The 13,447-nt window shown below is 40.1% G+C and overlaps 1 protein-coding gene across 9 annotated transcripts in view; it reads left to right on the forward strand.

The window, feature by feature from the left end:
- brsk2a (BR serine/threonine kinase 2a) overlaps positions 1-13,447 on the forward strand; it is a gene marked incomplete at its 3' end in the record, with an annotated part of 207,061 nt that overhangs the window by 160,083 nt on the left and 33,531 nt on the right. For all 9 annotated transcript variants that reach the window (XM_080875716.1, XM_080875715.1, XM_080875720.1 and 6 more), the window contains 3 exons: positions 6,143-6,259; positions 11,763-11,796; positions 11,927-11,995. In XM_080875716.1, coding sequence (XP_080731842.1) covers positions 6,143-6,259; positions 11,763-11,796; positions 11,927-11,995 — 220 coding nt within the window. The remainder of the gene's footprint in view (positions 1-6,142; positions 6,260-11,762; positions 11,797-11,926; positions 11,996-13,447) is intronic.

Below are 13,447 nucleotides of genomic sequence, written 5' to 3' on the forward strand. Positions count from 1 at the left end.
AGTTGACGATCTGTAACAGGTCTGACTCTAAAGTCTTTGAGACCTTTTTGAAAAAACTTGTTGGCAGGACATCTAAACAGCAGGAGGAGGAGTTCAGTTGACCTAAGATGTCCTCCAGGTCTTTGCTGTTAATAGGTTGAAACTGTTTCATGGTGTTTAAACAGTTTTTTGGTGGACACAGTACATATCCTGGATCTGCTGTTGATGTACCAATTGCTTGTCTAATTTTTTGGATTTTTTCTGTGAAGAATTTGGCAAAGTCATTGCAGGCCATGGTCGAATGAAGTTCAGTTGCCACTGACACAGGAGGGTTTGTTAGCCTGTCAACTGTAGAAAATAAGACCCGAGCATTATGGCTGTTTTTAGTGATGATGTCAGAGAAGTAGGACCACCTTGCATTCCTCAGTTGTAAATTATAATTGTGAAGTTTCTCTTTATAAATGTCATAATGAACCTGGAGGTTTGTTTTTCTCCAATTCTTTAACAAAACCGAATTGTTAAAGTTTTAATTTTAATTTCAATTCAGGTTAGATTTTTTTTGTGCGCAACGCAGATTTTATGTGCGCACAGACCGTGCCAGCAGTGCGCAATTGCGCACGCGCGCAGCTTAGAGGAAACATTGCTCGGCGGTATGTTTTGGGTCATTGTCATGCTGAAAGACCCATCCACAACCTAGCTTCAGTGTTCTGGCTCGATATAAGTAACATAAAGATTAGAGACTGTTCATTTATTTGTAGGTGCTCAATATCACAAATTCAGCAGGGGATCAAATAATTAATTCCCCCAGTCTACTGTCATTCACTCAGTCTGGACAGAAGCATCACCTTTTTTTATCTTTATCAAATAAATTTGAAAATATTTAAATACTTTGACTTTGATGAAGGCTCTAAATGATTTCTTGTGCTATTAAGCAGTGTGTAGCTGATGCAAACATAACTATTTTTTCACTTGTTTAAGCTGCAATGCAACTACATTACTGAAAAAAATTTAAAAATGCATTTTTATCTTTCTCGTCCCTCATTGCTCTGAATACATAATTAACTCCACTGGCTAATGAAGGATTTTGCTTAGCACATTCAAGTCAGCAGTCAGAGTTGTCCTCTTTTTCTAATTCCATACAATGTTAGCCTAAAGCTTTCTCTAAGTGAATGTGCTTGGTCTCTCTCAAATTGGGTCACCAGAAACCTAAAAAAGTTTGAGAGGAAAACAGAAAGGTAGAAAGAGGAGAACGACACCAGGGTGCGCCGAAGGCTGAATGGGTGCATTTTGATTCTCAACAGTGGTTTTAAACCCCACTCTGTGCACTGTATTGCACCAGGATAACTGTAGTACCTCATGAAAATTCAAAAACAGGTGAGTCATTTTCCTGGCATGTTAATAGGTCAAAAAGATGCATTTGATCCATTAGTGTTAGTTGTAAGTGTTCTCGTGGCTCCAATTAGAGCCACATTTCTTGGTGTGAGCTGGCCTAATGAAAAGCGACATTAAAACATGGTATATGTCAAATGTGTCAGCATGAGAAAAGTATATTTTCATTGAGCTCCAAACTAGTCATAAAACTGCTCATCACCATAAACGTGTCTGAGAAATTATAGTGATGTGAGCCCCAAGAGGACAAAGCCATTACAACCTCTTGTAAAACACAACATATCAGCAAAATATGTGCAAATGATCACAGGCAATTAGGCGTACGCTGTTTGGTTACAAGAATCATGTCCAACAGCCCCTTGGGGTAAAATCCTCGCTCAGATAACACGTAGATTTTGTAGACAAATACATATCACCTTTAAATTACAAGGAATCGTCATCAGAGCATAGTGCATAGTGAACTGACAGGCTTGTGTTACAAAGGCAAGACTGCATGGAAATGATGGATGACAGTACTAAACTTTAAATTATGCACCCCCCTTTGGCATTTTCATTTTTCTATTCTGTTCTTTTCAAATGATCCATTTAAAGCAAGCATAGCAGCATTTATACAATTCTCATAGACCTTTGCAAAAACTATATGCATCCATGGCATCTAGTGTATTCTTTCTTTTTGTCTTTGATTCCTCAAGCAAGCCAGTGGTATGCAACTCCTATTCTTTTTAAGGCAAGGCAAGGCAAGTTTATTTGTATAGCACAATTCAACAACAAGGTGATTCAAAGTGCTTTACAGAGACATTAGAAACAAGAACAAATAAAAAGCATGATTTAAAATTTATTAAAACAAGCAAATAAACTAACTAACTAATTAACAAACAAACAAACAACAGTATATAAAATCAAAACAGATAAAATCAGAACAGTAGATAAAATCAGTAGTTAAATGTAAGTTTTGAAATTTAAGCTTAAAGTGTGGATTTGGTGCTTTATTCAAATGCAGCTGAGAACAGGTGAGTCTTCAACCTGGATTTAAATAAACTGAGTGTTTCAGCTGATCTGAGGCTTTCTGGGAGTTTGTTCCAGATATAAGGAGCATAAAAGCTGAATGCAGCTTCTCCGTGTCTGGTTCTGACTCTGGGAACTGATAAAAGACCGGATCCAGATGACCTGAGGGATCTGGATGGTTCATACTGGGTCAGGAGGTCATTGATGTATTTTGGTCCTAAACCATTCAGAGCTTTATAGGCCAGCATCAGAACTTTAAAGTCTATCCTCTGACGGACAGGCAGCCAGTGTAAGGACCTCAGAGCTGGACTGATGTGGTCCACTTTTTTGGTCTTAGTGAGGACTCGAGCAGCAGAGTTCTGAATGAGCTGTAGTTGTCTGACTGATTTTTTAGGTAGACCTGTAAAGATGCTGTTACAGTAATCAAGCCTACTAAAGATGAATGCATGGACTAGTTTTTCCAGGTCCTGTTGAGACATCAGATCTTTTATCCTTGATATATTCTTGAGGTGATAGTAAGCTGACTTTGTTATTGTCTTAATGTGTTTTTCTAAGTTTAGGTCTGCATCCATCACTACACCCAAATTTCTCGCGTGGTTTGTGGTTTTTAGATGTATAGATTGAAGTTCTCTGGTGACCTGTAATCGTTTTTCTTTGGCGCCAAAGACTATTACCTCAGTTTTGTTTTTGTTTAGCTGGAGAAAATTGTGGCACAACCAGTCATTGATTTCCTCAATGCATTTACCAAGAGCCTGTACAGGGCCTCGGTCTCCTGGTGACATTGTGATATATATTTGTGTGTCATCTGCATAGCTGTGATAGTTTATTTTGTTGTTGTTTATAATCTGTGCCAGTGGGAGCATGTAGATGTTAAACAGAAGGGGTCCCAAGATGGAACCTTGGGGAACTCCACATGTGATACTTGTCTGCTCAGATGTGAAGTTACCTATTGATACAAAGTATTTCCTGTTTTCTACGTATGTTTTGAACCAGTTTAGTACAGTTCCTGAAAGACCTGTCCAGTTCTCCAGTCGTTTGAGTAATATGTTGTGGTCAACTGTATCAAATGCTGCACTGAGATCCAGTAAAACTAGGACTGACATTTTTCCACTGTCTGTATTCAGACATATGTCATTAAACACTTTTGTCAGAGCGGTTTCAGTGCTGTGGTTCTGTCTAAAACCTGACTGGAAGGCATCGTAGCAATTATTCTGTTTTAAGAAGTAACTGAGCTGTTGGGAAACTGCTTTTTCAATGATCTTACTTAAAAACGGGAGATTTGAGATCGGCCTGTAGTTGTTCATTTGTGTCTTGTCAAGACACAAATGAAATAAGAAAAACTACTCAAGGTCATTGCAATTGTTGAATTTGTTTAACAGCCTCCACCCTTGCTTGACATACACAATATCCCTACTGTGAGGTGTGCTGTGTGAGCAGCATTACAGTAGCAAAGTGCAGTCTAATGTGACAGAGAGGCAGTTTAATGTCCCATTATAGATACCAGGGTCTTGACAACCAATAAAGCATTTAGATGCAATTTGTTCCTCTGGTGCGTTCACTGCTTAAATGTGCTGTTGCCTTTTTTTGTGGAACAACCTCTTGAGTGTTGACTGTTTGTTTTACATGTGATGGGCCTGTGACAACGCACTTTCTTTATGCCGTGTTTAGTGCTCTTTAAGAGACAAACTTAATTTTTGTTGCATCTGATGAAGACAGTTCAGGGAGAAGACCAGAAGCAAAAATTAAAGCACCCTGCATAGTCTGTGCTTACACCTTTTGGAAAGTATCACAGCTTATAAAGACTTTTGGAGCCGCTTCACATGCTATCAGTTTTTATTTGTTAGGTGTGTAGGTGTGGCTCTTTGAGGTTCCTGGGTTGTTTTGCATGCACTGGTCTTTTTAATGTGTATCCAAAGATTTTCAGTGATTTTAGGGAATGTGTGGGCTGTAGCTGAAACTTGAGCTTGCACCTCTAGGGGCTGTGGATTTTGGGGTGTATTTAGGATCACCATGCTGTCTTACAAGTCATTCACTTTTCATCTTTAGTGTTTTTCATGATTGTGTGATGGTAGGTTTCAGAACTGGTATTCCTTTTGCTCTTCGCTCTACCATTCTCTTGCTTTGTGAGCTGGTAGGTGGGTAAAGGAACCCTTGATGGATGATTTTTGGGAAATATGCGATGAGTTTTTGTAAACTCAGCCTTAGCACCCACAGGCTACTTAAGGTCTGAGATCTGATACCTTACTTTTAAAAAAATGTATAAGCTAATTAATTAATAATCTGAGAGCTGAAATCTTTGGTGCGCAAATTTTTCAGGCTTTTCCTTTTTTTTGTTCCACTCAAAAATAATAATACAAAAACGACTAATACGACATTAATCTCCCTTAAAATTTACAGTGTTTCCTCCTGGTCTTTTAGCTAGGAGACTTTGTCCATTATTTCAATATTAATGAATCTTTTAACACATTCATAAATATCACTATGATCATTATATAATCAACAGCCACTCTGAACACTTTACAATAATGCTCTGACCTGTTGGGACACATGCATGCACCTTGGAGATGCACTGTTCAGACACTCTCATATTGGTGCCCCTGGAGCAGTTTCGTAAATGTTTGTTCCTTCCCCATGACAGTGCTAGTTAAAACTCTCAGGCTACTTGCATCACAGTCAAATGATGGTTGTGTGAATTGATGAAAGATTTAGCCTGGGGAGAACTGTTTTAGATGCTATCTATGTTTTATTTCAATTATAGCTGAGATCACAGAGACTGCCAGGATGATGATAACAAGCCAGCTGACAGTTAATCCCTCAGGACAGGAAACGAGTTTTACAGCAACTGATGTCATCTAAGGTTAAATGTCCATTGTGATGAGGCACTCTTCAAAGGCAGTCACATCCAGCTATTGTTCTATCTCCCCTTTCTATCATTAGAGTAGCAGGAAGATGAAAGTCGAGATAACTCTGGGGCTCTCCAATACCCAAGACCTCCTATTAAAGCAAAATGGAAACTAAGGAAGTACATAAAGATTGTAGAAAAGATAGCCAAGTAAGTGTCAGCGTATACACATACATATACATGTCTGTGCTACCCTCTTCAGCATTGGCAGACATCACAAGAACTGTACAGTATGATGTAATAGAACCCTCAACCCGGGAAGAGATGTTAAACATCCAATAAAATGCTAACGCCACTCCTCTTTGAAGTGCCACTCATCAAAATTGAGGTCTTAACCTCAGAGTCAGCATCAGAAAGTTATTTCTCTCAACGGCTCCTTTTAAGTAGGGAGATTATGTCTGCTGGATATTATCCCCCTTGCTGTGTTTAGTGGTACTGAATGGCATCTAATGAACACCACCTCTGCGGTTGCCTCCCCTTGATGCCCTTTGCTCAGCCAGTTTGCTGGTGGCTGTCTGGGAGATGAGAGGAAGGAGCTGAGGGACAAAGAGAGAAGGAAACAGAAGGAGAAAAGGACACAGCAGGGGGCTCTCACACCTTTTACCAGTGCAGTTACAAGGTGGGAGCCCTTAGTTTTAGCTTGGACAGATCAAAGGAGAGAGGTGTTGCCAAGAGCATGATGGTAGCAGCAATAGCTGGTTACTGTTATGTCTTGTTCATGCATGGATCCAAGTGTGGTGTACAGGTGTTTGATATACCGTTCAGGACCCCTTTTGTTTCTCCTCAGTATCACTTGCTTTTATTAAATATGATGAGCTTTTTCACGTTTCATTAACTGCTGCATGTTTCTATCTCATTTTCTTTCAGTCACAGGGATCTAAAGCCAGAGAACCTCTTGCTAGATGAAAAGAACAACATCAGGATAGCAGACTTTGGCATGGCTTCCCTTCAGGTTGGCGATAGTTTGTTGGAAACCAGCTGTGGGTAAGTAGAATCACAAATGTAATGTCTGTATGTACTGAATGATATTAGATATCAGATGTCCCGAGGGAGTAATTAAAAGGTCATAGTGGAGGTGGAAATGCTGCTATGGAAGAGGAAAATGGGGAGAATTCAGAGAGACTAAGTGGAGTGAGTGGAGCCATCAGGCTCTCAGCTAGGTGCAGCGTTGTCAAAGTGCCCATAATCGTGCTGTGCTGATCTCTTCAGGAGACACTTTCAGTGTCTATCACCGACTGTGGTATCTGGCGATGAGCGTGGCCAGGGCCACGGCCACACATTACTGCTCCCGTCTTCTAATATTTCACACTGGGTTTATGATCTAATAGTCACAACCGCACCAGGCACATCAATCCCATGACATTAATGAATTTGCTTGCAGGAAGAGTCACTTTTAAAGTGGGACTACACTCGAAAAAGGACCGAGGTCTCTTTTATTGTGGGAGTGATTTTCTTCAACCCTAAGGTGTGGCGGTCATTGTGCAGGGTCATATTTATCAATAAAAGGCAACACACTTTATGATGACTTTTAAGCACTGGGGTCATAAACTCAGTGACACCATGGATTAACAGAAACACCTCACTGCTGCACTATAGCATTTCACTCTTCCATTAAATTCACTTCAAAAAGATTTGAATATGTAAGCACAACCCAATATGATAGAAGTGCATTGTTATTTTTATTCTCTTTATCACTAGCTGGGCCCACGTCCTCATTTAAGTTTGACAGCGTTTTAGTAGGTAAAAGTGAATGCTTTGACGTGAATTGAGCTGCGGTTTGGCGAAGGCCTCGAAGGGGACTGGCGATGGCTACCGGGCCCGGCAGATCCCCATGTACTTAACAGAAGTGAAGAAGTTGAAGAATGGAGAAGAAGGACGGAGGGAGGGTGGAGCACGTAAACGAGAATGATCAGCTTGCAGAACTAGGGGAACCTATATAGATGACAGCCGGAAGGAGCGTGTTTGGAGGCGTGGTCCTGCTCCTGAAATTCCGATACATAATCTCCAATTATTTTCCCAAGATAATGAAATCTTATTGTCTAGTGATGGAGTAAAATAACATAGAGTTTTGATAAGTAGGTATAGTTCACCTATTAAAACATATATAGAACACAAGCAGGCACTCGATAGGGAAGTAATGATGTTTTGATGTCAGAGCTGGCTCAAAGTCTTGCACACACTTGTGACAGACATCCATAACACTCTAGAAATGGTTCCACAAATTTGCTCAAACTGAGTGGTCTAAGTTGTTATCTTGCTTGTAAAGTGGATGTCTTGGGAAAATATTTCCTCTGCATTTGCACATGACACTCTGTGCACGGCTGGATATATGCTCTGTGACAGCTGTCCCCAGCTCAGATTGATTCTGTCCAGATTAAGCCTCCAAATCAGCTGAAACTGAAGTTACACACACTTTACACACGCAATACAGCAACACACATGCGCACACAGAACAGGCTTAGTTCATCCCCCACCTCTAAGTCCCTATGTCCTCTGCTTGTTTGGGTGCCTCTCTGTCTCTGACTCCCTCCCTTTATATAACACACACACGCGCGCGTTCATTGTGCATGTGCATGCAAACACATGCATCCAGTTGAAACTGTTGCATAATTTTTTTTCAGCAGTCGCACAATGCCTAAGCTCTCATGACTCATCGGTAGAGATCAGGCCAACTCAAAGCAGTGCGCATAGCAATCTGCAAGTCAGATGTGTCCACCGTTTAGTCATTGTTCAGCTTTGATGACCACATTAAAGTTTTCTATTTTCCTAGAAAGCCTATATGCAGCAGCTCTTACTCAGCAGTATCTTTTGACCAACTTGATCTATATTTGATTGCATTCTGCTGCCACTCACTCGGAGCAAGCCTTAATTTGATAGAGGTGGAATGAATATTCTTTGCCCTCTTAAATGTATAAAGTACTGAAAGTACCCTGTTGGAAGCACGAACACAGAGCTGTCCATGAAACAAATGCATGCACGCAGTTTGGTTGGGGCCCACATCTGTTCACGATTTTTTTGTTTTTACAGATTAACACTTGATTGCGCTCCTAATAACATAAGTCGTCATCAAGTCATTTGACATTGCGTGCCCTGCATCTGTCTCTCCTCCACTCTGACTCCACATCTGTGAGGAGGGAATATATAGGAGAGAAGAGTGAAGATAAAAGCAGCCCCTTACATTAAATTGTTTCCCTGACACAAACACAGAACCTACCACCTTCAGGAAATGAGAAGACAATTGAGAGAAATACTGTTTTCTTTCCAATCAATAAATTTAGCCACTTCCTAACTGCATATTAATTTCAAAGTTTGCACATGTGTCCATGTTTGTGTGTGGATATGTATTGACATGCTTTTGTATTGTGTATGCATATGGCTTCCCATGTGTGTTGGAGTTGCAAATGATGGCTTGCAAATTAAATTAGTTTTACATTATTACTAATGATAATAATTTGATACAGTAACGAGAAAACGAGCAAATAGCATCTTGATTGGCAATCACTTTAAGCATTGTCATTTACAGAGAGATCAGGTGTCTATCTGAACAACCCTACGGCACCAAAAACACGAGCCTTACAGTCTTGATTAGATCTTGTCTGTTTGCATGTACGTCTCATAGCAGAATGTTGGCGCCATTAATGTTTTCGTGTCTTCGTGCTGTTTCCTAATATGTGTGTATGTGTGTTGTTATTGATTATTCATGCCCCTCTGAATGTCCCGTCTCTAAGTGTAGATATGACACTTTTTAATTAAACACATTTATCTGGCCCCTTCTCATCATGCAGCAGTCTGACACAAATGTATTCCATTTGCTGTGGGTAATGGAGCTGAGTGAAGATGAAACTTGCCCCAGGTAGAGTAGTGGGAGCCTCAGAGCACATACATAAATACGTGCAGACATACAGATGTATAGCAGATGCATTGGCAAGCATATTCAAATATGGATTCTGGGATGCAAATACAACCTCTTCCTCTGTCTGTACAAACCCAGCTGGGAGTTCATCACTGCTTACTGTTTATTTACTATAATTCCATGGCACAGATTGATGAAAGGAAATGATCTTATATGCAATGAGGAAGTGCACGGATTTAGTCCAAAAAGATGAATTTTCATGAAGATCAGCTTTATGTCTCAGTGTCTCAGCGCGTCTTTCAATGCTTCTGTCGTAATTCACATCTCTTAAGATCACGATACATCCCTTCATACATATGTATCCAGTATACTGTGTATTGTAGAGGTCCAGAAATCCCTCTCTAGACAGTTACAACTCATGAACTCTATACATGAGATAAAGCCAACTTTTTATGCATCAATTTTGTGGTATTTGTTGCCCTCTGAAAATAGAAGACAGTCCTTTCCTGCCTGTTGATTTTATTTATGTGATGCTAGTGGTGTTAGTTTGAGAAAGACAGAGAAAAGACTGATGTAATGCCAAACCCACGTTGAACTGTTTTTCTAAAGACTATATTTTTCTGGTCAGTGGGAAGTGGCTCTCACGGTTTTCTATTTATCTTTAGTGTCCCACCATATAACCTGAACCTGGTGTGAGCAGCATGGATGTTTCTACAATATCACCCATACTTGATCCGCAATCAAATGTGAAAGGAACTTTGCAGCATTGACCCCGTTAACTGGCTTGTTCACTGAAGCGTACTCGGATGGATTTTATCGTGTCATTGAATGGTTGTTAACTTAATGAAACACTGTATACCTGGTGTAGTTAAGCTTGTGCTGCGAGTCGCTGGCAGCAAATTACTTACTAAATAGAGCTGTGATAGTGGGAAACATTGCAGCTGAACTAGGTTAGCCTTTCAAAAGTCAGAATGTTATCATAATAGCAGAAGGGGCTTTCTAAACATAAAATAATGAGTGGACTGAGTGTTTCAAAGTGAGCACTACAAAGCTCATCCTAGACCCGGTGTTCCTAAGGCATACCAAAAGTGGCCGCACCTTTAGAGGATGAATACATTAAACATTTTCGTTAGATAAAAGAGTAATACATTTACTTTAAAAATTTTTGATCAAAAAATCCTAATAACATGAAGCGTTTTACTGACTTACCTCTTTTTTTTTTGTTATAAAAGAACTACATGGATCCTTTTTTGTAGCAACCACCAGTGGTACTGCGCTTTAAAGTACCGATGCATTGGCTTCAGCTATTTGACCTATTGGCTACTTCCACCTCTTATATGTGGGTCAGTTCATCTGAACCCATCTGAATTCATGAAATGTAACACAAAAGAAACCGTACAGAAAACAAACAAACTCCCACCTCACTCTCACAAATTTGCCTGAAAAAATGCTAAAATTTCGCGTTTCTGTTGGTTTGGTTTTTTTGATTTAAGTGTCCCAATGGATGAAGGTTAGGTATGTTTTTACACGTGAAGTTCCGTATTTTTTTCTGTGTCATTATCTGCTACTATGGCTCTGTGAATATAGGCTGTAAAGAGTGTGGCATAGAATGGTGGATGCTTGAAGAAATAAAATATTTGCATTCCCAGTCTTTGACAGTAGATTTGAAGTCCTGTCGAAACCAAAGCTGTAGGGGAACGTGTGGCATTTGATGAACTGACAAGGAATGACCTAAATGGGATAAAGCTATAGGTTTTGCATGCCTTGTGTGTTGTGGCCTTCATGAAGTAAAATGAGTGCAGAGCTGATGGGTTTTTTTCTTTGAAGAAAAGTCATCAAGTACTTATTTGCACAGGCACTTGGAGATCCCGAGTTGGCACGGTAGCCGTGTTTGTTTTTGGCCAGTATTTTGACAGTCTGAATAAGCTGGGCTGTCAGAGCTGGTATTCTTGAGTGCACAAGAAAACAGCCAATCTAAAGGCTGTTTACAAACTACGTAGTCCCTCAGTCGACCCAAATGCTATGCCATTAAACAGAGTGAGACAAAGAGGTGGACAACACATTTCATAATGGTAGGAGGTCTAGGGAGACAGGTGATTTGTTTTGAGGAGCAAAGAAATTAAGTTTTTTATCTGATTAATTGATTTCCAGAGAATACCTTAAAAATATAGGAATGTCAAACAGTGAGAAGAATTAATATATAGAGTAACAAGTCACCCATATGATGCACTCATCCATAGACCTGTGCTTATGGAGGGGTCTTTGCAAGGTAGCTCCATAAATCTTCATATGATATTGATATGTCAATCTAGTCATTGGCTTTACTGTCAGTCTATCCAGGGGCTGTAAAGATTAGTGGGTCTGTTCACCGTCTGCTGTGAGAGGATGCCCTTGACTGAGCAAGGCAGAGGACATCCAAACACTCTCAGGACCCCTAAACTCCTAAAACACATCTTGATCTACGTTCGCTGGAGAGTTTTACTGTCTGCATAAATTGTTGTCTTCATATTTTCAGACAGTGACTTATGCTTGTTTGTTTTATCTGTTGTGAACTTTTATTTACTCTGCAGCACAACGGAAAAAAGTCCTTAGATAACTTGAACCTTCTGTATCTGTTTGCTCCTTTTCCAACAGATCTCCACACTACGCATGTCCAGAGGTCATCAGGGTAAGTGACTACTCACAGAATCACAATATTCATTCCTCCTGTGCTAACTTATTTTTAGTCATCCTCCGTCTTGTTTCAGTTGGCCTTAACGTTCAGTCTAAACTTGTCTAATACAATGTTTTGCCCTTAGGGAGAGAAGTATGACGGGAGGAAAGCAGACGTCTGGAGCTGTGGGGTCATTCTTTTTGCTCTGTTGGTGGTGAGTGTCAGCTTGTTCTTCAGTAAATGATGTTAATATTATACTGACACCCAGTTTAACATCTCTAGAGGCATATTGCGTAATAAAATTTTGCCATGAAGTGTTGCTTTTGTGTCATATCCAGGAGTAAGTCTAGCCTTTGCATCGTAGTGAATAAATAAAGAACGCAAGTGAAGCTTGAGAAATAAAAAGAGAGTGCTAGCCTAAACTCACCACGGAGCCTCTGACATAAACTCAGGTGTTAAGGAGTTAAATTCAAATTCTGTCATTTAAATGAAAAAAACCCTAAATGTTGCAGAAACACCCTCTAGCTGATATAGTTGTGCTACAGAAGATCAGAGAAAAGAAGCATCTTTTTATTCATTATCCTGTACCCACAGACGACGCTGTATCCATAATCAGGTCTATTCTCTAGCTGCATTATGTCTGTGGTTCCCCAGCCATGCAGCCCCGAAGCTTTGTTTCATCAACAGCTGTACTGTAGTTCCTACACACTCCAGCTGCATGAATAATTCATACAGCCAAACTGAAAGACAAGAGCCTAAAATAAATACCAATGCTGACAGGGCAGCTTTTGGCCACAGGCCCTGTGTATTTGTCTTTGTTTTTGCCGCTCTCTCCCTCCACTCTGTCTGTCTTATGTGTGTGTGCACTTGTTTTAAGGATAGTATACTTAGTACTGTTGTGTTGCATAAAACTGATGTTGCTTACCATTATCTCCATCATGACCACGCTTTTCTCGCTCCAAACAAAAGTTTTTTTTCCGCCTCTGCTGCTTGACTGCAGAAAAATGCTGTCTCTCTTCAGTTTCGTCCTGCTGACTAGCCGCGAGATAATCATTTGTCTGATTGTGGGAGACACGCATACTCCGCAGGAGTTAGGCTGCACTCAGATCATCTGTTACACAAGTCTACCTTCCTTTTTCCTGCCTCTTTATTTCTCAGCAGCTCTTTCTGTATTTTCCTCACCCTTTCCATCTTTCTCCACCCCTCCATCTTCTCTTGTGATTGAGGTTGCCATTCATCAAATTGCTACATCTGTGAGGTGTCAGCACCCTCTGATAAATGACTCTTATGAAAGAATTCTAAATGAATGAGGTAAATGAGAAATCTGGGTAATTATTAGCGAAGCCCTGTTTTCAGCTCACTGCTGTTTATTATTTATTTAGCGTTGCTGTTTAGGGCAAAATGCTCCAACTGAAGAGTTGAATGAGTTGCGAAAGCAAGCTGAATTTTTAAGTCGTGCAGGATTAAGATTCGAAATGTGTTTTTGTTTCTTCTAGCGAGTCTTGTTAGTCATTAATAATCTTTTTTTTCTTTTGTGACTTCAGTCAGTTAAAATCATTTTCTCTGTCATAATGCTGCTGTTGTATTAAGCGCAAATTCTTTCTTCTCTACTTAGTTCCCTGCTCCTACTTGTCACGTCTGCCAACTATCATTTCAGTCTCTTTTC

Source organism: Rhamphochromis sp. 'chilingali', assembly GCF_963969265.1.
Source record: "Rhamphochromis sp. 'chilingali' genome assembly, chromosome: 2".
Taxonomy (NCBI): Eukaryota; Metazoa; Chordata; class Actinopteri; order Cichliformes; family Cichlidae; genus Rhamphochromis; species Rhamphochromis sp. 'chilingali'.